The sequence below is a fragment of the Rhipicephalus sanguineus genome, chromosome 8 (assembly GCF_013339695.2).
Source record: "Rhipicephalus sanguineus isolate Rsan-2018 chromosome 8, BIME_Rsan_1.4, whole genome shotgun sequence".
NCBI classification, from domain to species: Eukaryota; Metazoa; Arthropoda; class Arachnida; order Ixodida; family Ixodidae; genus Rhipicephalus; species Rhipicephalus sanguineus.
Window position 1 is genome coordinate 4,133,623 of NC_051183.1, and position 24,831 is coordinate 4,158,453.

General features: G+C 46.6%; 1 protein-coding gene across 1 annotated transcript; it reads left to right on the plus strand.

Moving 5' to 3' along the window:
• Nucleotides 1-824: 824 nt before the first annotated feature.
• LOC119402511 (venom metalloproteinase antarease TserMP_A-like) lies at nucleotides 825-23,131 on the plus strand (the record flags this gene model as incomplete). The annotated part of the gene is given in 9 exon segments (XM_049418680.1): nucleotides 825-870; nucleotides 3,894-4,066; nucleotides 7,999-8,091; nucleotides 16,833-16,971; nucleotides 17,701-17,852; nucleotides 19,561-19,632; nucleotides 19,718-19,845; nucleotides 19,939-19,991; nucleotides 23,023-23,131. Coding segments are annotated over 9 exon segments (965 nt in total), but the record flags the coding sequence as incomplete, so codon positions are not given.
• Nucleotides 23,132-24,831: the final 1,700 nt, after the last annotated feature.

A 24,831-nucleotide genomic window follows, 5' to 3' on the forward strand; every position in this document is an offset into this window, starting at 1 on the left:
TCACGCACACGAAACGTTCACACGTAATACATTTCATCAAGATATCCATACAGCAGACACTAGGCACTTGCAAATTGCCTCCTAATTGCCGCCCTTTAAATATAGCTGTCATGTTCGCAGAAATAAATGTTGCACTGGTAAAAACAACATGAAGAACATGTGACCAAGAGTATCTGCAAATATTTAGCAATGCGAACAATAATTTATATCTCATCCAGTATCTTTGCAATATTTTTTATTCCTCCAGAAACTGTACTGATGCGCGCGCAGCGATGCTTTGAAAACTTTTTGTTGGCTATGATAGTGGCCATCTATCCAAACCATGCAGTATTTCCAAAAATTTCTTGCGGTGAGCATCGTGATTTTTACAGTGCAGAAGAAAGTGTTCTATGTCTTCTTGAGGCTCTTCACATGAGCGTGTATCAATGCTCGCATCCTGATTTGAACGAAAGAATGAAGGGACCTCATAAAGGGACGAATAGCTTGAAGGTGTCTGGCGATTGATTTTCAATGGTATGCTATTATGCAAGTGAACCGAACGAAATGCATCAGCAGGAAATAGATATATGAAGCTAAATGTTATATTGGTATTGGTAAACAACTACTACACGAAATAAAAAAAAAACTAGGCAAGCCGCAAATACGTCAGAACGCCTACGACTGCCTCATAAATGCGAAGTGCAGTTTCTTTATCCAGGAAATTCATCGTTAGAAAAAAGTTCAGCCGACGACAAAATGTCAAATCACTTTCCCCTGGATTATCATCTAAAAGCTATATAAAATGGAGCGGCCAGCTGCGCGATGCGGTCAGGATCTTCCTCAAAATGATTCGCGCCATCGTCTACTTAGCACTGGCCATTTCGGCTAATGGTAAGAGCCGTTGGGTGGCGTCGCCTTTATTGTCTGCATTTATTGTACCGTCAGGAGGCCCCTTGCGAGTACATATTACTAAAAGTGTTGCACTTTATGAAAAACACGGTAATTGGCCATGTCAAACAAATGTTGCAGTGGCTTAGCTCGGCTATGCCAGGATAACGTAGCGTTAGCAAAGGTTCAGCTAATTATTCTTAGCTTTCCTGATTGTCTAGGAATAGCTTGATTATCATACTTACTGCTGCTCCAATGACACACACGGTATGCGTATTATGTGGCACATGTATATTTATTTTGCCAGGCAACTATTTCGGGATCCGATGAGTTAAGCTTCTCCGCTCTTCTGCGCCGTTGAGCCGCATTTGCGCTCTCCTTCTCCATGGCTATACCACCCTAGCAAACGCCAATCAGAGGCGCTATCAAGCGGCTCCAGCGCAGTGTCAGACGGCGACTACACAGCGAAGGCGAATAGCTGCGCGCGCGCCGGCGCCAATACGTCTGCCAAGGTTACGACGTCAAGGTACGTGCACACTGTCGGAAAGCACGCCGCGGCGGCGTCCCGCCCGTCGGAACCTCCGCGCGGCAAGCAGCGGCACGCTGTCCACATTGCCGGTGCGAGAGTCACGAGACAGGAGTGGACATGTCGAGGCGCGCGCGCACGCCGGCTCGCGATTTCTCCCTGAAAGACGCAGAGGGGTGGCGCGGGTGAGGAGAACGATGTCTGGTTGCTATGACGACAGCCCGTGTAAGAAGGAAGAGGAGAAAAAGCAGGCGCTGATTGGTGGTTCGCTTGCGCGGCAGCCGGCGGCAGCGGCAAAAATAGGTCCCAGAGCGATTGGGTCGGCGGCAGAAAAGCGTTGACGCTCCGCGGGAGAGACAAAAGCGGAGTCTCACGAGCGGTGAGCAGCGCGCGGGAGAGTGCCGCGCCGCCAGTGTGTTCCTGCCTTCGTCCCTCTGGAAAGCGCAGACCGGCGGCGGCGAGTCGCGCGCGGCGGCGCCGGAGTGCGTGGGAGTTACCGGCTACGGTGCGTGACATTATAGTGACATCACTGATCCTCGCGCATGCGCAGCACGGCCCTTGAGGATCCACGAGAAACTGGCTCGGATAGACCAGTGTAGCTAATGCTACAAAAGAAAACACTTTTGTTTTACGTGGTCAGTGATCATATTTTCGTTAAGTGGGACATTCTGCCTTACCTGACGAGCTTTTGTGGAATTCTGTAGTATTACTAATGGTGTGTGTGTGTGCTTATGGGATGGGCGGAGGGGTTAGAGTGGAAGATATCGGGATATGTCACTGAAAATCTTTATGAATACCTTTTGCGGGTGAAATACGTTTTTTTTTCTTTTTACGTGGAGCAAAGCGGTTTTTTTTTCTATAGTGAGGGACCCATCTTTGACATTTTTCCCTCCACATAGTCATTACAGTAAAAGCGCGTCAATTTGACTCCCGTTAATTAGGAAAATCGGATAATTCGGACATGCTCTATGGACCCGGCAAGCATATGTATTTCCTAAACATGTTATTTCTGGCGCAATGCTTGAAAGATGAAGAAAGGACTGAGAAAAGAGACAGGACAGAGACAGAGGCGTTCCTCTGTCTCATTTCTCAGTCCTATCTTCATGTTTCAAGCATTGCGCCAGAAATAACATGTTAAAATGGCTGATTGGATTCCTAAGTCCCTTTATAAGTTACGCGCTCGTATTTCTAAGTATCACTAAGTATCAGAACTAACATAATTAGCAGGCTCAGGCACGAACTCGCCCAGCAACAAGTTCTTCTAGAGCAGATTTATTGTTCAATGGCTTTTAACTCTCGTTAATTCGGTCATATTTGGCCGCATCCCGGTTAATTCTGACGCGCCTAGGAACGCGCCAAGCACGAAGCGACGCAAAGGAGCGAGAACGCCAGTCGCGAACAACCGGAACGGTCGCAGGCTTTCGGAAAGCCGTTGTCGCCATTCACAGCCTTGCCCCAATCGCGTTGTTGGCGACGAAGGCTTTAGCGGCTGCAGAAAACTTGTTTAGTTTTCCGCAGTGAACTGCGGAAAACTAAACCGCACGCGAACTGCGTGGGCGCTATCTACGATCGTGTCGATAACGATTGTTGTCAAAGCTGCGACAAAAAGTAGCTTCGCTTTTGCCGCGTGCCTTCAGAACTGCGTAGGCACCATCCATGATCGTGCAGTAGCGAGGCAAGTTTAATCGGCAGCAAATGCGGTGAGCGGCAGTTTTCGTTTCGACTCTCGATGGCCGCGCGCGTGCCTTCAGATATGTGTGAACGCTATGATCGTGTCTTTAGAGACCACGGTTTCGTCTGCAGCGGCTGCGCGACTCGGTAGTTTCGTTTTAACTCCCGGCAATGCGTGCGCAATGTCACAACACTCAAACATGGTGTAAGCTTTTGAAGATGGCGAGCTTCAGCCGCGGTCTGGAACAAAACTCGTTTGCTGCATTGTGATGGACCAAACTTTTTCCGTACATTTTTCCGGCGGAAAAATTATCGTCACGTGCGTGTAGTGGTGTTGGTAGTGGCGGTACGTAATAATGGATGGGTTCAGAGCGCGTTTCGGCTTAAGACAGAGGGGCTTGAGACGCGGTTGCATTGTTAACGAAGTCGCAAATGACAAGAATTGCGGCTTTTACATTGCTCTTATGCAAAATAAGTGCTGGATTTACGTATTCATTGAGAAAATGAAAATGCATTGGTGTGATGGACACTTGTTTATTGTTTTCAGGATACTTTTGATAATTTGGCATTCGGTTAATTCGGACATTTTTTCCGGTCCCGTGAAATACGAATTACTGAGCTCTTACTGCAATTTAACAAAAGCTTATCCTCCTCCACTGGAGCACACGTGCCAGAGATACCGCGTGGCCGATAATCTTCAGAAAGGAATTCTTTAATCGCGCATCATCTGTCATTTCGCCCGCTCCCGTTATGACCAATATAGCCTCATTTATTGTGACAGTAAAAGGAACATCATCTCTACTTCTGCTGTTCCACTTGTGTTTGACAGGAATACCGCAACCAAGGCTCGTTTACCCCCGCCTACTCGAGGAACGTTCACCCGATGGAAGAATGGTGATGCACTTACACGATCAACTGACGCTGAACCTTAGAAAGGCGTCGGTGGCGGCTCGCAACTTCCGTGTTCTGGAACACGAAGATGGACACGAAGTAACTCATTTTGTAAGTGGTATCACTATATGCATTCATAAAACGCGACTACTATTAAAAATGTTGGTGAAAATATGGCACAAGTTCTTGTGGTACCCGCCATGGTGGTCTAGTGGTTGTGAGGCTCGGCTGCTGACCGGAAGGTCGCGGAATCTAATCCCGGCCGCGGCAGCTGCATTTCGATGAAGGCCAAATCCTCGAGGCCTGTGTGCTTAAATTTACGTGCACGTTAAAGAGGAAGTGGTCGAAATTTCCGGAGCCCTCCACTGCAGCGTCTCTCATAGTCATATCGTGATTTTTCAACGTAAAAACCCCTACAATTGCATTACCTCTTTCTTGTGAGAGTGTGCTAACACTAGTTAAAAAGCACGTATGCCCCATAGATATCCTTGTAAACATACTCGTATATGATGATATGTCCATACGGAATTATAGCACCGGAAATGTTGGTATGTGGTAGGGAGCGCAATATACAAGCAAATGAATACAACGACCATATTGGAAAACTGACTCATGAGTCGACTCACTCAGGCTCAGTCGGACTCAGATCGAGCCGTGAGTCTGAGTCTGAGTGAGTCCGGGTGAGTAATATTCTGGTGAGCTTGAGTCCGAGTGAGCCCTATTGAGGAAAATTTTGATGAGTCTGAGTCCAAGTGAGTCCGGTTCAGGAAAATTTTGGTGAGTGTGAGTCCGAGTAAGCCCTAAGGGCAAAGTACATTTCTTAAGTGAGTTTGAGTGAGCTCCACATTTTTTTTTTGCCGACTTATGGTCCTATCTACTCAACTTCAGCATTACTATCAGCCTTATGTCAGCTCACGTTTATACTCACGTCTACTCACGTCTACTTGCATATACTTCAGCGCACTGGCATTTATACGTCACCTCAATATTTATTATTCAAAGGCGTGAGTTCTGACCTCCCCCATTTTCCCCGCAACTTTTTCACTGGAAGTTCTTGATAAAGATATCTCGCGTGAGTCGTATCTTTCAATAAAAATGTTCTTACTGTATTGCAACCACTGATAACTCGTATTTGAAGCTACGATATCAAAAGGCGCCAAGTAGACCACCGATTATACGAGATATTGGTGTTGAAGAGCACTGACACCGTGGTTGAAAAAGATAATTATACGCTAACGGACTCATGAATTGGCTCATCCAGACTCAGATTGAGCCGAGAGTCTGAGTCTGAGTGAGTCCGAGCGAGTAATATTTTGGTGAGCTTGAGTCCGAGTGAGTCCGGTTGAAAAAATTTTAGCATGTCTGAGTCCGGGTGAGTCCCATTGAGGAAAACTTCGGTGAGTCTGAGTCCGAGTGAGCCCTGAGGGTAAATTATATTTCGTGAGTGAGTCTGAGCGAGCTCTACTGACATTTTGACTGACATTGACCTGATATTTTAGCAATATAACTCTACACGGCAAAAATAACCACTTTTTATATAGTTCTTACCACTTTGGAAACTATAATAGACTTGCAAAATGTTTACACTCGCTGTTTACAGTCGGGAAACGTAGTCCATTGCCTTGACGAATCACCGCATTAACTTTTAAGCAGTGATATCATAACGAAGTTAATGTATTTACATTCATGTTAAACATGGCAGCACAAAAACACAATTTAATATAATCATTTGCCTCAGCAAAATAAGAATATTTACTTACATAACATTTTCTTCATGTAAGGCATAATTGTCTTTTCAATGTAGAATTTTTTTGTCGAGAAGTAATATTACTTGTTCGAAAGTACAGGTTTTCTAAACTTAACAACACTTCTTGTCATAACGCTTATTGAATATGTCAAACGAAAATAAAGCTTCATTCATCAAGCGCATCTCAAGCTTATAAAAAAAAAAGCCGGCAGATCCCACGCATTGTGGGAATCGATGTAATGCGAAGCAGCCAGCAAAGAGCTGCATACATCGTCTTGTATGTCATTGAGGAAAATGCGTGTCATGGTTTTCATGTTAACTCCTATTATTTATGTTCGTCACACAGTGACGTCGCGCAAGACCAGTTCCGGGGCAGATCAAGCTAGCGAAACGGCCACCAGCGCGCCATGAGCGTGGCACGTAAGTCATGCTGTACATGACATGCGTGTCATGATTTTCATGATAACTCGTGCTTATTTATGTTCGTCACACGGTCACGTCGCAAGATACCAATTTTGGTGTATATCAATCTAGCGAAACGGCCGCCAGCGCCCCATGAGCGTGGCACGTAAGTAATGCTGTACATGACATGCGTGTCATGATTTTCATGATAACTCGTGTTATTTATGTTCGTCACACGGTCACGTCGTAAGAGACCAATATTGGTGTATATCAAGCTAGCGAAACGGCCGCCAGCGCCCCGTGAGCGTGGCACGTAAGTCATGCTGTACATGACATGCGTGTCATGATTTTCATGATAACTCGTGTTATTTATGTTCGTCACACGGTCACGTCACAAGATACCAATTTTGGTGTGTATCAGTCTAGCGAAACGGCCGCCAGCGCCCCATGAGCGTGGCACGTAGGTCATGTTGTGCATGACATGCGTGTCATGATTTTCATGATAACTCGTGTTATTTATGTTCGTCACATGGTCACGTCGCAAGATACCAATTTCGGTGCATATCAATCTAGCGAAACGGCCGCCAGCGCCCCATGAGCGTGGCACGTAAGTCATGCTGTACATGACATGCGTGTCATGATTTTCATGATAACTCGTGTTATTTATGTTCGTCACACGGTCACGTCGCAATATACTAATTTCGGTGCATATCAATCTAGCGAAACGGCCGCCAGCGCCCCATGAGCGTGGCACGTAAGTCATGCTGTACATGACATGCGTGTCATGATTTTCATGATAACTCGTGTTATTTATGTTCGTCACGCGGTCACGTCGCAAGATACCAGTTTTGGTGTATATAAAGCTAGCGAAACGGCCGCCAGCGCCCCATGAGCGTGGCACGTAAGTCATGCTGTACATGACATGCGTGTCATGATTTTCATGATAACTCGTGTTATTTATGTTCTTCACACGGTCACGTCGCAAGATACCAATTTCGGTGCATATCAATCTAGCGAAACGGCCGCCAGCGCCCCATGAGCGTGGCACGTAAGTCATGCTGTACATGACATGCGTGTCATGATTTTCATGTTAACTCGTGTTATTTATGTTCGTCACACAGTCACGTCACAAGATACCAATTTTGGTGTATATCAAGCTAGCGGAACGGCCGCCAGCGCACCATGAGCGTAGCATGTAAATCATGCTGTACATGACATTCGTGTCATGATTTTCATGTTATGACTTGTCATTTATGTTCGTCATACAGTCATGTTACGCCATAGCAGTTTTGGTGCACATTTGATTAACCAAGCGACCAGGAGAGCACAAAGTCGTAGGCGGCTAGATAGATAGATAGATAGATAGATAGATAGATAGATAGATAGATAGATAGATAGATAGATAGATAGATAGATAGATAGATAGATAGATAGATAGATAGATAGATAGATACGGTCAAAGTCGCAGAAGTTCGCTAAGAAATGCTTCGCATTTAAAAAAGGTAATGCCTGACGTTCAAGAAATATAGAGCAGTATTTGGTCAATATCTACAGAAACTAGCGGTGTCATGGACAGATTGAAAACAGCTACGAATTTTGCATCGTTACTTTCATGCGACAGATTTTGTGACAAGCGTTCTAGGAATCAAGCGCCTTAGCTCGAAGAGGTTATGATGTCGACAGCCCTCGTCTCTGTTTACTTTTTCTCGATCCATCAGTAGAGCTGGTATAGCAACATTTGTCTGGTTTTACATCGCTATCAGAAGCTCAGATATCTTTCAGAGCTTTTTGACACTTCTAGGCAAACATTGGTTGGCTATAGTATAGGTCATATCAGTACGCTGAACTTTGTAAAAAGACAATATTCGGTCCTCATCCATCACTGTTTTCACAGTTCGACGGGAGAGACCTGGAACAGAATCTTCACGAAGATGAAAAGCAATTCGCTACAGTGCACGTCACAAGAATAGGCGACGGGATCGAAGTTGTAAGTGTCAACATTTTCTCGTCCAACAACAATATCTATTTAACTGTGTTTCGCTTCAATTGTAAGTCATCACTTCGTTGAAATACCTCAACTCTATGTTGTAACAACACACATGCAACGGAACTCACTTTTGTTGTCACGACAAAAAAAAAATCACAGCATATCCACGGGGTGAATGATGATGAGTGGGGCGAAGCTACGGAGGGAATCATCTGTAAACCGTGAAACTCTTCCGTGAAATGCGCCCAGTACATAATATAAAGAGTGTGAAACATCGTGTGTATATTAAACATCAAACTTTTATTGTACTGTTGGTTTACGTGGTCCCTTCATTATCACTTGTGATCGGTGAAATGCAAGGAAGAATTCCGCTCCCGAGCGAAAGAGCGCCAAGAGCGACCGCATTCCCCGCTCGCCCTGTGCGAATTAAAGGCAAGGCTAGAGGGAAGACAGGACGCGCGTTCCACGACGCGAGGTCGGTAGCATGCCCAACGAAAGCCAACGGAACGCGATCGTGCAAGTGCTCCGGCTTCGCATCGCCTCATGGTTCCATTTAGCGTCCCAAAACCAAACATATTGCTCAAGGTTTGCCTTGCGTTTTTCGTAGAAATAATTTCTTTATCATGTACATTAAGACGAAAAGTTGAAAGCTCACTAGAGTGTATCGCCCGCAAAGTATGTCTTTTAGTGTGATTTAACTCTCGTACGGCAGGGTCCTCGCGCCGTTGCCGGTCCACCTCGCCCGTTGACGATCGGGCGAGGTGGCTACATATAACTACTACACTTTAAGAAAAACATCTGGCGTTCTTTCGTTCTGCTTTTACAAAACATCTGGCGTCTTTCGTTGGTTTATTTCATCAATCAACGGCGTTTTGAACAAAATTTTTATTGTTTAATCACGCACAGGAGAAATCTCACCAGGCACTACCTTGGAGGTAAACAATGGCTGCTAATGGCAATGAGAGACAGAAGAAGTCGGCTTTTAGCTAACACTTACACTTCTACTTCTACTAACGTTTCCTACTGGAACATGCCAATGGCTGCTAATGGGGAATGAGAGACAGAAGAATTCGGCTTTTAGTTAACGCGCACGCTGCGAATTTTTTATTGTTCAACAACGCACAGGAGAAATCTCCCACCGGCACCACCTTGGAGGTCAAAGCGTAAGACTTGTTACTCACTACTACGATCACGACGACTACGAGGGACGAACGGGTGCCGCCTTAAGGAGCTTCGCCCCTAAAAAGTCTTTTGCTGCGGATCGGCTGCGTCGGCGTCGCTGCCGCTGGGAGGCGGCACTCACCAGCGACAAGCTGACCGACCAACTTTGGGCCGTCCGGCAAGCCGAGGATGCCGCCCGGGTCCAAGGGCTTCAAGCCGCCACCTGACGCTATTATCATCGACAGAGAGTGGGGCGGGACAGGGGTTAATCCCCTCTTTCCCACGCCTCGCCCGGACTTTTAATAATGTTTATTCATTCATTCATTGCACACTAGAAATGTCTGTCGATGCGTCAGGAATCTGTAGTAACTACAGAGAAATCTTGTAGAGCGATTTCTACGGCCCTCATGGCAAGTTATGTTGTAATTTTCAAATGGATAGTAAATGATATTGACGCAAGCTCCCCTGACATCTAGTTGTTCACGGCGTACGTGTGACACGGAAGGGAAAAAAAAACAAAAAAACGCTGGTATACAACGTAACCGCGTAGTTCATATCAACTGAGTTGCTTACTCATTTATAGGAGGTCGCGCTTCGAAGACCTCGCAATAGAGTTGCACTTTCATTGGCAGTGACCGCCCTCTGGCCACGGCACTACCACGCAGCGTGTGGATCCACATGTCCCTTTTGTGAAATTTATATTAATAGAGTGAACGTAACACACTCGCTATGGTCGTGCCCATGGATATTGCAAGTGAGTCTTCGCCACCTCTAAAGAACCGATCTTCGTCCAGGTCGCTCTCCAGACACAGATGAATACATGGACCGTTTCACCGATCATTATCGCCTCCAGTAGTTGCGTAACTACATTATGCCTAAGGATCACCTTCCGAAATAAATAAACAAGAAGTTCTACACAATCCTTATTTACATGTCCAGGTATCTTTTACAGAGAGACAGAGAGACAACAAACTTTATTCACCGCACAACGAGGTCGTCGAAGTTAGCTTGCCGGTGGTTCGAAGGGTGGTGGCCAGTAGCTAGCCACGACCGTTACGGCCCAGTTAATCACGCCTGCCTAAATTCAGTAGTCGGTTGCCTACAGGAGTGACTCCCACGCCTCGAGAAAGGAAGCTGTCAGTATTGTCTTAGGAGGTGGCTTCCCCTCGCATTTCCAAAGATTGTCATCTTGGGTAGCCTTCATGCAGTTGGAATGTCGGCAGTTTGGTTTAATTTCCTGGGGGTAAATTTTTGACAGCCGATGAGGGCTGGGAAAAGAATCCGTTTGCATTTGCCTCCAGATTGTAGCCTGTTCTCTTGTTAGGTCGGTATGCGGGGCCCCATATGTTTTGTGATTCTCTCATGCTCGCCAACGCACCACGTCACAATGGAATGAGCCACACTTCAGACATGATCGACTGCATTCATTTGACCCTACATTAAGTCTTCAAGTCCCATCAAGACTTCGCCGAGCAGACGCGACCCTTTTGTGTAGGCTGTGGTTGGGCGTTGCGTTTACCAACGCCTATGCTTTCCGCATTGGGATGGCCGACACCGCAGCCTGTGACCACTGTGGAAACGCAGAAACAATTAGACATATTTTTTGCGACTGCCCACTGTACAATGCACAGCGACTATATCTTTGCAACGCGCTGAACAAGATGGACGACCGACCTTTGTCGGAAGAAAGAATTCTACGCCATCGACAAGACGCAACGTCACAGAAGAAGGCCATGCAAGCGCTACTGCGCTTCTTGCGATCTACCGGCCTTTTTGAACGATTGTAAGAAGAACTTCGTCCCTGTGTGTTTTTTTTTATCTTGTGTGTGTACGTGCGTTTTTTTTTCTCCTTTTTTTTCCCCTCTCTCTCTCTAGACCCTCTTTCTTGCCCCTATTTCCCCTCCCCAGTGCTGGGTAGCAAACCAGATGCTAATATCTGGTTAACCTCCCGGCCTTCCTTTTTTCATCTCTCTCTCTCTCTATAATAAGGAGTAATTTGGTTATCTGTGGTGATCCCTTCCTGCGGGAAGTCCACGGTTGAAGGGTCCACCTCCCGGTTGATTAAACCTCGGGCTACACGGTGGGCCACCGCATTCCCCGGATCACCCGCGTGAGCGGGCACCCTTACAAGTTGTATCCTATTGCAATGTTTGTTATTTTTAAGGTTGTTGGCCCCATAGGTCGGCAAACTCACTCATGAGTGAACTCACTCAGACTCACTCAGACTCATACGGGCCGTGAGTCTGAACCTCAGTGAGTTCGGGTGAGTAATATTTGGTTGAGTGTGAGTCCGAGTTAGTCCGGCTGAGGAAAAGTTTAGTGAGCCCGAGTCCGTGTGAGTTCGGTTGAGGAAAATATTTGTGAATCTGATTCTGAGTGAGCCCTAAGCACAAAATATGTGTTCTGCAGGCACTACAAGCTCAAGCACCCAGAGCGTGCCTTGGTTTGCCCAGATGTACGTCAACAGAGGCAACTATTGCGATTGCTCGTGACCATCCAATGCAAACTCACATTACGGTGGAAGTCCTGAGAACGCACGTCAGACATTTTGCACGTGCTCTCTGTCATCACCTTGCAACACTGCCTTCAGAGAGGCGCCAAACAATATTCTCTAAAACTATCGTCAAGTACAAGGACAAACTTCCCTCGGGCTTCACCACTGCATCTAAACCACCGATGCCCCCTTGGTGTTAACGCGCAGTTCAACTCAGTGTACCAGGGATCAGGAAGAAATCTGAACTGTCGTCACCTGTGCTGAAACAACTGTCTCTGCTTCTTTTGCACAAGAAGTATGCGGAAAGTGTACATATATGTACAGATGGTTCCACAAACATCCAGTGTTCGTCCGGTGCGGTGGTTGTCCCAGCAAGAGCTATTACCATCAGCTTTAGGATTGACCAGTCGACGACGTCGACAGCTGCGGAACTAGCTGCTCTGCGCGCTGCACTTTATTTGGTCAATCGGGAACCACCTCAACATTGGTCTATCTTCAGCGACTCAAAGGCAGCCCTATAATCTCTGCTATCTGCTCTGCGTCGCGGGCCATACGAACAGCTCGTATTTGAAATTCGATGTCTTCTCCATACTTCACATGAGAAAGGGCACCACGTGACGTTTCAGTGGCTGCCAAGTCACTGCGGCGTCATAGGGAATGAACACGCCGATAATACCGCTCGGGCAGCTCACTAAAGCACACAGGAAGATACCATCCCACTTTCAAGGTCTGACGCTGCCAGCAGTCTTCGAGGGTTGCACATGAGATAACGCTCGCTGTATGGTGCCTACCAAGCAGCCGAACCAACCGGACCAATCCTCAACACCACCTGTCCTCTTTGATGCATCTCTGTATGCCAACTGGACTCCGCCGAAGAGAGGCCACACTGCTTTATCGCTTATGGCTAGGCGTGGCATTTACGAAGTCCTATTCCTTTCGGATTGGAATGGCCGACAACGCTCTTTGCGATGCCTGTCGTTGCGAGGAGACGCTACACCACGTCCTGTGCGACTGTCCGGTATATAATGTTCAGAGACAGTCACTGGCGTCCGTTCTAGCGCGCCTTGACAGTAGACAAAATGTGTGTTGAAACAGTTCTTGCATGCCGTCAACAGAAGACATCACAGCTGAAGGCGACGAAGGCACTGCTGAGGTTTTTAAGAGAGACGAACTTGGACAAGCGGCTGTGACAGAAATGTCGCGTACCACGCAAGAGTGACCGGCTGATTCTGTGTGTGCAGTTTCATGTGCTATATTTCTATCTTTCTCTCTCTCTTTCCTCTCCATCTTTAATCTCTCCCACCCTGTCCCCATGTGTAATGTAGCAAACCGTTTGTCCTATACTGGTTAACCTCCCTGCCTTTCCTTTTCTATTATTTTTCTTCTTGAGTGAGTCTGAGTGAGCTCCACTTTCTATTGCCGACCTATTTTCCTATCTACTCATCTTCAGCATTACTATCGGTCTTATATCGGCTTACGTTTATGCTCGAGTTTATTCACACATTTCAACGCACGGGCGTTCATGCTCCACCTCAATATTTATTGATCAAAGGCGTGAATTAGGGGGGGGGCGCCATGACCTTTGCCCACAAATTCTTTCGCGGGAAGTTATTGATAAAATATCTTGTGTGAGTCGGGTATTTCATAAAAAAATATCCTTACTTACTGAAACTACTGATAACTCATATTTGAAGGTAAAAGATCAAAAAGCATATCGTAAGCACCGATTATGTGAGATACTGGCGTTAAACAGCATTGGCACCATGTTCGAAAAAGCTAATTTTACGCTAGCGGACTCACGAGTTGACTCACTCAGATTCACTCAGACTCAGGTCAAGCTGTGATTCTGAGTCTGAGTGAGTCCGGCTGAGTAATATTTTGGTGAGTATGAGTCCGAGAGAGTCCGGCTGAGAAAAAGTTTAGTGAGTGTAAGTTCGAGTGAGTCCGGTTGAGGAAAATTTTGGTGAGTCTGAGTCCGAGTGAGCCCTCAGAGCAAAATATATTTCTTGGGTGAATCTGAGTGAGCTCCAGTTTTTTCGCCGATTTATGGTTGGCCCCGATTGGCCCAACACAGCCCATAATGAAGTTCGTGAGCGCCATTTTAGAGTCGCTCAAGATGTATTTAGTTGCCTGGACTGAGGTGGCCAACGCGATGGCGGCCTCTTCTGCTGCCTCTAAGGCTGAGGCTGTTTAAACGGTGGCTGCGGTAATAGGTTCCCCGCGGCCGGTCACCGCGCATATGGTGTAACGGTCTCTCGAATTTTGAGCAGCGTCAACGTACAGTACGTTTGGGCGATCCTGAACGGTTTGTGCGAGTTTTCCTGGCCGTGCCTTTCTTCCTTCGTCATGTATTCCTGCCAGCATATCTTGGGCAGGGGTTTAATCGTGAGGTGTGCACGAGTTGCCGCCGGTATGAGAACCCTGTTATCGAGTGTGCAACTAGTGCGTCGGCCGAGGCGGCTGAGTATCTGCAAGCCTGCCTTGGTGCGGGAAAGCCTTTGTTCTTGGGCCGTGAGGTGCCCTTCGATTAATTCCTCCACTGTGCTGTGGATACCCAAACGCAGTAACGTGTCCGTGCTTGCGTACCTGGGAAGCCCCAGAGCACGCTTATATGTTTGTCTAATGAGGGAGTTTAGTTTTTCATCATCCCCCTTTCTTAGGTGTAGTAGTTTAGAAAATATCGCGGACATATATCTTCAAAGCAATGCCATGTCTCAAATTTGAGCATTTTATGCATCTATAAACCACACTGACCTCTTAATGAAATGGCTCATTATATTCAATGGCATGCCGTTACCTTAACTTCTTGTGTTTAAATATTCGTCCTGTGCCATCGGGTGCTTAGTTAAATGTCGAGAATCGCGGCCGCGGAGGCGCAGCAATTATTGAAGCAAGGCGTGTGACCGGGCTAGTTGGTATTCCATAGTGACGTGAACAGCGCGTGTAACACACAAGGACGAAGAACCAACAGGACGAAGAACTGGCATGTGTGTTGGAAGTACGAGCCCCGCGCCAAAAAACCTCTCCTGCCGTACACTTCGGCACATAGTAAACTAGTTAGGCGGGGAATCATTCAAGCATGCTTGCACAAAGCCCTTGTTAAGTCCTGTCATCACTCCATTCACGACAGCTTCTTCTCGCAGATAGGTAGATTGAAGGCAGCCGGTTATCCCCGTCACCTTCTCGTCTCTGTTGCTGATAAGCTGCGGGAAAGGTTCAAGCAGTCGAGTAGTTCTCCTGATCTTCAGGCACCAGCGAGAAGTAAGGTGGCGGTTATCCCGTATAAACATGCCATTTCTCACAAGCTCAAAAAGATAGGTGAAAAGGCGGGCATCTCAGTCGTATTTTCGGCACCGCACAAGCTGTCTGAGCTGAGTGTCAGGACCAGCCCTATAAAACGGGATGAAAGCGCATGCAAAATTAAACACAAGAATAAGTTCGTTGACTGCTGTAGTAGCGTTGTTTATAGCATTCCACTCTCATGCGGACAGACTTATATCGGCCAGACGGACAGGTGCCTTAATGTACGTTTGCAGGAGCATGACCAAAAGGTACGCAGATGGACAGAAGGTTTTCTTGCAATGCACTGTTCCCAATGCGGGTGCGCTCCAGCCTTTGATAACACACAGATTTTAGCTAGGCATCGTCAGTATAGCACGCGCATAGTCATTGAAGCTGCAGCTATCGCTAAATGCAGTTGCATCAGCAAACCTTCAATTGCCCTCACTGACAAAGAAATAGATTACCTAAGTTCATCCGGTCAGATAACGTAGACATACTCCGGTTGCTTTTCCTGATGTCTTTTCGCGGTTTTGTGGTTTTTGCTTATTAATTCTTTGTGTGTCTTGGTTCCCTCTCCATGTCTGCCATCATGCGCAATTCAAGTGAGCGGTGAACACGTGTGCCTACTTGTTCTCGTTTTTCCATGTTTGTCTTAATAAATTTCAGTTGGAAGTCAGCGCTAGTCCTCGTCGGTTCTTCGTCCTTGCGTGTTACACGCGCTGTTTCAAACTCTGGCGCTACCACCGGCAGCAAGGGCGACAAAATATGGCCTACACGCGCTGTTCACGGCAGCAATTATAGTGCTCGGCTGCTGACCCGAAAGACACGGGTTCTCTCCCGGCCACAGCAGTTCGATTTACATGGATTCTAACGTTTTTACAAGTAGAAAATCGCGACGACTAACCATTTACCTGTGAAAGGCCAAGTAACAACAGCATGCAATTTTTACGTTTCAAGCTCATCTTCAACGAAGACGTAGTTTGTTATATCTAAAACTCCCGGACAAAGAAGAACCTTCTGCCTTACGACAGTGGTTACACTACCCGCCGCGGTGGTGTCGTGGTTACGCTGCTCGACGACTGACCCGAAGGTTGCTGGATCGAAAAACGGCCGCGGCGGCCGCATTTTCGACGAAGGCAAAAATCCTTGAGACACGTGTACTTAGATTTAGGTGCACTTTGAAGAACCAAAGCTGGTCTAAATTTCCGGAGCCCTCCACTACGGCGCCCCTCGTAATCATATCGTAGTTTTGGGACGATAAACCCCAACAATTATTATTATTACCAGCAAAATAGCTGCTGCCACAACTTTTCAGATAGTCTGAATAATCACTCGCAACGCTCAGTCGCTGCAGGATTTCCCTCTTCGCTCGTCAGTGCTGTGTGCGAGTCAGTCTTGCAGGGGCATAAAGGAAACAAAGTTGCAAGATCGCTTGCTCGGAAAGCGGCTGGTCGTCGAGGCGCGTAAACACTGCTGAGAGGGGCTGTCTCCGGCAGCTGTATCGAGAACAACTGCACAGGATATGATCGATGGTTTCTTCGCTGCCGCAATTGTCTCAGGTAGCACGGACTGCCGTTAAACTTATTTGCTTGCCGTGGCGGAGCGAAACGTGAAGGACCGAGTTCAACAAGCATAGTACGTCTGTCTTTGTCGATGTTGCCTGTCGTCTTGCGTTTTTTGCTGCGCCGTAATTGCAGTATTTGAACGTGCACGAATTAGCTCAGCAAAGTGTACTGTTGTACCATCATTTCAATGGCATGTATAACGCAATCCTAAACCTCACGTGTTCTGTTTCTTCTTGCAGGAAGGTGTGGTGGGACCACACCACAGGATCGAACCAATGCTCACAATGGAGAGATCAGAAGAGGGCCTCATTCCGCACATGATACACGAAATTGAGAAGAAGGAAATGGTAGACATTGAGAAAGCAATACCTGAAAAAGGCAAGTAAAGAAGCGAATCATCATGCGAACGCGTTTTATAAAGAAAATTTTGCATGCCACTGTGCGCAAGGCCAGCTCGCTGCGCATACGAAGGGGGAACAAACGGGGTTTTTGGAAGTTGGAGCAGAGTGAATAAACTGGCTAGTTAGTGCCTATATAACACACAGAAAAATTGGCAAATTTTCCTAGGAGAAATTGCCGCATGTGTGAAGCATCATTTTTTTTTCATACGACGCAGCAGCAACCCTAGATAGATGTCCGCCTCGGTGGTACAGATATGGCGCTCGGCTGCTGACGCGAAGGTCGCGAGTTCGATCCCGGCCGCGGCGGTCGCATTTAGATGAAGGCGAGATGGTAGAGGCCCGTGTACTTAGATTTAGGTGCACGTTAAAGAACACCGGATAGTCGAGGTTTCCGGAGCCCTCCACTACGGCGTTCCTCATAATCATATTGTGGTTTTGGGACGTAACACCCCAGATATTATATTATTATTATTAAAGCAACACTAGATAACTGTAACAGACACTAGTAACAGTAGTCGACATTACAGTAATAAAGGTTAAATTCAGTAGAGTTAGTATGATAAGTACTTCTCCGCGAACACTAGGCCTCTCCTGTGCATTGCAGTTAAATCTGCTGATTAGGTGTGAATAAATTATTGCATTTTACATTGAATTATTACAATGCTTTGAAAATTTCGCAATATTGTATCTACAACTTACGCTGCAGATGCTTGGACCACGAATGAGAGGAGCTCAGGCACTGAAAACGTCCCCGTAGAAGTTATAATAGAAATTTTTGTGGTCAGCGATGTATTGCATTTCGGCCACTTCAGTACTACGGTTCAACTAATATATTACCTCTGCGTACAGATCAACTCGGTAAGTACCAGTTATGCTATTTTCAGAACTTGTCATGTTCCCAACTAGAACCATTGTGTTATCATATATGTATATTTATTATATGTACGCAGAAATGCAAAATGACGGACGCGACACGTGCGTGTTCCTGCTTTTTTGTCCTTGTGTTGCTTATACGCTAAGAATACTTACCATGTGTTACCAACAATGCCGAATTCCTATCATTTTGTAGTTTTTTGCAAGGTTAAAGAAAACAGCCATATAAAAAATTGGGGGACGCTTAAGCTTCGCCTTTAAGAGTTGAACGCGATAGCAATATCCTGCCCCTAGTGCGCATTTCGAACACTACGAGTGTTTAACAGAATGTGCGCAATGAGGTGTGTGCCTTATGTAATGGGTAGCATGCTTTAAACCAGGAGCAATTATGCGCGAGAACCTTTTTCGAGGCTGCGATGCACCCACTACGTAGTCTTAAGGGAATACGCGCAGTAATGTGTGTGCCTTTTGTAATGGGTGGCTGTCTCTAAACCACGAAGTCGTTATGATATTGACGTGGTGTGACGCCCGATGGCAATGTACGCTTGTACCACGCAATATTACTGCCATATTACATCTCGTACTGTGACACCTGTATACAGGACGCGTATTTTTGGGAAGCATCAAAGTTACTTTCAGTGCAGCTCCAAGCAGAGGCGTGGCTGTGTGGTAGAACACCTGCTTGCCACGCAGACGGCCTGGGTTCGATTCTCACTCGGACCCAACATTTTTATTATTTATTTTATTTGCAGCTTTTTCGATTTTTCGGCCACGGACAAGGTGATGATTTTTCGCTCACAACCAACGGTGCCGATGCCGACGGCGGAATATCTGCGATACGAGCTCTTTAACGCTATCGCGTTAAAACGAGACGCTGAGAAACAAAGCAACGCCGTATATTTATTCGCTGCGCTGCCACTTCACTTTTCTAAAATCATGCCACACACACAAAATGCTTCCTCGGCATAAGTATCCTTATTCCACCTAGCTTCCTGGTTGATCTCGAGAGTATAAACATTCCCCAAGAACAGGCACAAGCTAGAGCCGTCGGCATAGGTATTAAACATTATTAACGCTATATTGAAGCAACAAGAGTTTCGTGACATATTTGTCAATTAGCACCCGTGTCCCACCCGTGTCACGCGTGTTCTCACCGTGAAGAACATTCGTTGCTAATGTTATTCATTTGATATCAAAGAACTAGAGATTCGATCAACGAACATGACATTTTCAGTCGAATGAGCTCTCCGAGTTCATTTTCATTCCACTTTGATCAAATGCGTGATCTGGGTGCCAATTAAATTCTGAAAGACATCCGTTAGTCCACATATGCCAACACTACCGCCCATTATAGAGAATTTACCAAATAATAGCAAACATATAAGCTAGTCGTAACAGGTACGGACAGTGTCTTGATAACCAGTACTGACCGTGACAGTCCCTCGCACACTGACGGTGTGCGGGGGACCAGAATAAGCTATAACACCACTGGTAACTAGGGTTCACAAATCGTGGAGGGGTTCGAAATGATATCCTCCCGCTTATGTCATAAAATGCTTCGAAAGCTGGAAATGTCACGTTTCCTATAGTTCTGCTATAAATTTCATTCAGACGTTGACCTTCTGTAAAAAAATTACAATTTTATTATGGACCGAAATTCAGCATTCCAACACGGCCAACCGTCATTCCACAGGTTAACCTAAGGTACTCAGACACAAGCGGGCCAAGGGTGAAATTTCGTCTAACCGGAGTCGAGAGAGACCACGTAAGTATACGGTTCTCGTATGTGTGATTCCTGGTTTGTTCCGTCAACTCGTATGAACCTCTGTCGCACGCATTTTTCTATCTAGCATAGCCCTTATAAGAATGGCACCGGCAAACTGTTGGAAAGCTCATCTTCACTCGAGAACTTTCGGCTGTACGCCGATAGCAAAAGCTACGAATACGGTAAACCAGATATGGTGTACCTGATGACTGGGTATGTTCGGCAGCGAGTTTTTGTTACTATTTCGGGTAATTTTATGAAACATCGGGCTGTGTTGTCTAATCACGGATTGGCGCCTCTTTCTAGGTTGAACGTGTACTCCAAAGCAGCCGACGGCACGCAGGACCTGAATGTGTTAGGTAAGCCTATCAGGTAGTGCAATACAGAAGGTGTGCCAGATCAAACTGTTTTTCTTAATCTCATTATAAAACAGCTTTGTAATAATAATTATTATTATTTCATGTATACACAGAAACATAAAAGGCAGCATCAAGACAAAACAGATTATGCAGGATAAGAAAACCTGCTTTTTAACAAGCATAAATAGAATGATTCTTTCGTTATCATTAATCTGTCACTACCTTTACGCACTGTCACCTGCTTAAATGCCGTTTTGTAATGCGTTCTCGCAGAATACCACTCTTGCTGGAATTTCGCGCCAATAATGCAGCTGTTATGGTTTTGTTTTGTGGCGTTTAGCGTCCCAAAGAGACTAAAGCTATGAGAGGCGCCGTAGTGCAGTGCTCCGGACAAATTCGACCACCCGAGGTCCTTTACGTGCACTGACATGACGCAGCACACGGGAGCATATTATATAATGTGCATATTAGATATATTATATATCGCACGTTATATATTGCGACGCGCGCCTGTTTTCCTTTTCATTGTGACCACGCGCTACCGGCTAAAACTCCTACAAGTCATATCGCTTGACGCATGCTACGCCAGGACGTAAGGGTGCCTCCACGAGTGTTTTTAACTGTGTGCACGGCGCGAGTAGTTGAGTTTATTCTGGAAAGATTTGTGGCGCCGACTGAGAATCAAGAGAGAGAGAGAGAGAGAGAGATTAAAGAAGGAAGGCCGGGAGGTTACCCAGATATTAGCACCTGGTTTGCTGCCCAGCACTGGGGTGGGAAAATAAGGGCAAGGAAGGGGGTGTAGAGAGAGAGAGAGAGAGAAAAGAAACGCACATACGCACACACAGGATAAAAAACAGCACAGACAGGAAGGGCGTTCTGGTTACAATAGTTCAGAAAGGCCGGTCGATCGCAAGAAGCGCAGTAGCGCTTGCTCGGCCTTCTCTGCGACGTTGCGTCCTGTCGATGGCGTAGAATTCTTTTCTCCAACAGAGGTCGGTCATCCGACTTGTTGAGCGCGTTGCAAAGGAATAGTCGCTGTGCACTATAATGTGGACAGTCGCAAAAAATACGTTCATTTGTTTCTGCGTTGCTACAGTGGTCACAGGCTGCGGTGTCGGCCATCCCAATGCGGAAAGCGTAGGCGTTGGTAAACGCAACGCCCAACCACAGCCTACACAAAAGGGTCGCGTCTGCTCAGCGAATCCTCGATGGGACTTGAAGACTTAAAGTAGGGCCAAATGAGTGCAAAATGAGCATACTTGAAGTGTGGCTCATTCCATTGTGACGTGGTGCGTTGGCGAGCATGCAAACGAAGCTTCCGTGAAGCGTCGGTCCTAGAAAGCGGTAGTAGTTCATGGTCTTCTGCGTGGGCTGAGCGGCCAGCTTGATCGGCCCGTTCATTGCCGATGATTTCGCAGTGATGGGTAACCCCTGAAAAGTGATTTGATGTCCTTTCTCAGTAAGGTGGTGTATTAATAACAGGCAATAAAGCAAAAAAAAAAGTATAACGTCTGCTGTCTCTAGTACCAGCTGTTCGCGCGGCCCGCGGCTGAGAATCAAGCAAAAACAAGAAGATGGAATAGGATGCCAGAAATTTCTTCAAACGATACCTGATGAACCTTGCACGGCATACCGTAGAAGCAATGAGGCTAACATATATTGGTGAATTCCATTGGCAGATTCGGAGCACATCCGGTAGTGGTTTTTCTGCTCCATTCGGAGTAAGTCTGTTCCATTGGCGGATTGAGAGTGCTCCCTGTATGTTTCATTGGCAGATCTGGAGCACCTCCGCCACCAGATTCACTCCACGGAGCAGCTCTCTCTACTCCGCGAAAAGCGGTGGATTCGACCGGAAGTCGCAAGATCCCCGCGCGTGCGCAGAGCGTGGCGTACAGCGTGCGCGATGCAATGCGCTGTCCGACAGCGCCCATTCTCTCCGCTCGCGCCCGTGAAAGCGAAAACGGCGCGAAACGCGAGGAATGATGGGCGCTTGCGAAGCAGATGTGCGCTAGCGCCCCCTACTATTTGCTCTGGTGAGGGCGCTTGTGCTCCAGTGGCAGATTTCCTTCGGTTGCTCTCCGCGGGAGTGGAGTGCTCCGGCGCAGAGTTCGTCGGCCACTGCGAATCCGCCAATGGAATTCACCAATAGAGTGGTGCTTGGTTCAAGGAAAAAGGGGATAGCGAATGGGTGCGTGGTGTATTTCTTTCAATTAAGCACCACCCTGTGTGTCCAACATCGTTTTCTTCTGCAGTAGTAGTAGTAGTAGTAGTAGTAGTAGTAGTAGTAGTAGTAGTAGTAGTAGTAGTAGTAGTAGTAGTAGTAGGAGGAGGAGGAGGAGGAGGAGGAGGAAGAGGAGGAGTATAAACTTCTTTTGGCAGCACTGTGGAAACTAGAGAGCCAAAACGCTGCTAGCGCGCCAGAAAAAGGTACCTAAGTATATTCATAATTTTGTCATTTTCCTTGCTGAAATAAATACGGCTTTATCTATTAGGATACTCAAAGAGTTGCGGGAAATTGTAAGTAGGCTAGAATTATTGTTCAATTTACAAGAATGTCTTCTTTTTCTTTAACTTTCTTAGACAGCACCACCTTTTCAGCACGCCCGTTTTCCAAAGTAAACATGGCGTCCGTGACGTGTTTGGGTCAGAGTGCGCTCGCAAACTCGCCGTTTAAAGCTCAAACAAAAAAAGATATATACGCGTAATGTGACACCGAAATGTACCCTTAGCAGTCGAAATGTCTCTCTCCCATTTCACATTTTTTTATGTATATGCCTTCCTAAGCGCGTCAACGGTGCGATCGAACAAAACCGAAATTATCCCCAAGCTGCCGTACCACTTGCGGAGTAACACGAATGCGCGGAAGCCCCGCATCCGCAGTCTTCGTTCCGCTGCTAAAATTAGCTGTCACCGAGTATAGTAGGAGTACCTGCCTGAGCTCTACACAACGCTGTAGGCAGCTCTAAAATCACCTGAAAGCTAAATCACTTTCTCAACCTCACGTTTTTTAATTGTTTTTTTTTTTTTGCAGGAATCGGCTTCGTAGCTGGCTTGTGCACCAAGTTCTTCGTAGCCCTTGGTGAAGACATCGCTGGTACCTACAGCGGAATGCATACGCTCACCCACGAGGCGGGCCACGTGTGAGATTCAGAACGAGCGGTTCAAACTATTTCTGCGTCGTCTGTGTCGTGTATCTGTGTACTGTGCCGTCTGTAGCGCCTGTGTCGTCTTTTCTTCTTGTTGTACTGTGTTCTATTTGTGCTGGCCATCATGAGTGCTTCCCAGCCTTTCTCTTACATATTGCTTTGAAAAAAATTGCATTCAGCTTAGGGAGTTGCAGAGCGCTGATGACTCTTTTTATTTCATATGTTCATTACATCTTCAAGTGCTCTAACTTTCGAGCACACAGAGCCAAGTGCATAGCTCTGCTGGCTATTATTATTGTATTGAAAAAACGCTGAGTAGCTCTGCTTTTTACAGCAATGCTTCACAGTCAGAAAGGTTTCGTGAGGAAATGTACCACTGTACGTAACACTATGTACATCTTGAATAATTGTTAACAGGTCAGCCCACTAAGAGAAAGGAAATTCATCAAAGAATAAGGGTGGGCTCGAGTGGACATAGTAGGCATTCCTAATTCATTGCAGGCAATCTGTCGCACTGTTCGTAAAACGAAAAGTGCACAGTAATTGCCTATCGCCAGTACTAACATACGGGGCTGAAACTTAGAGAATAACAATGGAACTCGATAAAAAATTAAAACTCACGCAACGTGCGATGGAGCAGAAAATTATAGGCGTGACATTAAAAGATCGGAAGACACCAGAATTGATCAGGGAACAGAGGGGTAAACGACATTCTAGCGGACATACATTAAGAGAAAATAGTGGACCTAGGCAGGTCGCGTAACGCGTATGAAAGGCAACCACTTGTCAGTCAGAGCAACAGAATGGCTACCACGGGATGGGAAACGCATATGAGGACGCCAGAGGGTTAGGTGGGTCGACGAAGTCAAGTTCACAGGGGTAAAAAAAGGAGTAAAAAAAGGCAGGAAAGATATTCCTTGCTCGTTAGAGTAAGAGTCAGAAAGTACCGTGAGGAAATGTAGCACTGTACGTAACAGTATGCAGATCTAGGTTGATTGTTTACAGGTGAGATTCGCACACGGCAAGGAAGCGCCGTCCTAACTGACAAGTAATGGGCTGCGGTCCGCGCGCATGCACGGTTGTTTCGCTCGAAGCACGGTTGATAGCGCTACAGTACAGTAGCACACGAGCGCGGTCACGTGGTTTTATCTCGTATTTCGCTGGCTTCCTCTAGCAGCAAGTTCACGGACCACGCGAGCGCGTGCCAAACTGCCTGTCCGCGCCACCTACCGTCGACCGCAGCGCTGGACCGGAAACGGATATTCTTGATATTCACTGGTATATCAATTCTCTACGGCTGCGCAGCACATTGTTAGTTCGTTGTTTTCACGCAAAGCGCTTATCTGCTGTATGAGCGCCGCACTTTTATTTTGATAGCAGAATCGAAGCTATCGTGGCGTGCGTCGAACTGTGTGCCGTTCGGTGGATATCACTTTGTGAGAACGGTTGTGACTGATAACTGTTAGGCTGATAGCCTGCTCCGGCTAGCAGACGTAGCCACGGCTGCTGAAAGCGCGCTGCGTTAAAAAAGTGGAAAGTGAAAAATATTCGTGTCCACTGGGAAAATAGCGAGGCTATCGATTAAGGAATGGATGCGTCTTGGGCGTAGCGCTGCTGTCGATCACCGCTGACGTAGCGGAAATGTCGCGAAGAGGCTCTTGGCCACGCGCTCGAGTGGTCCGTAAACTTTGTGG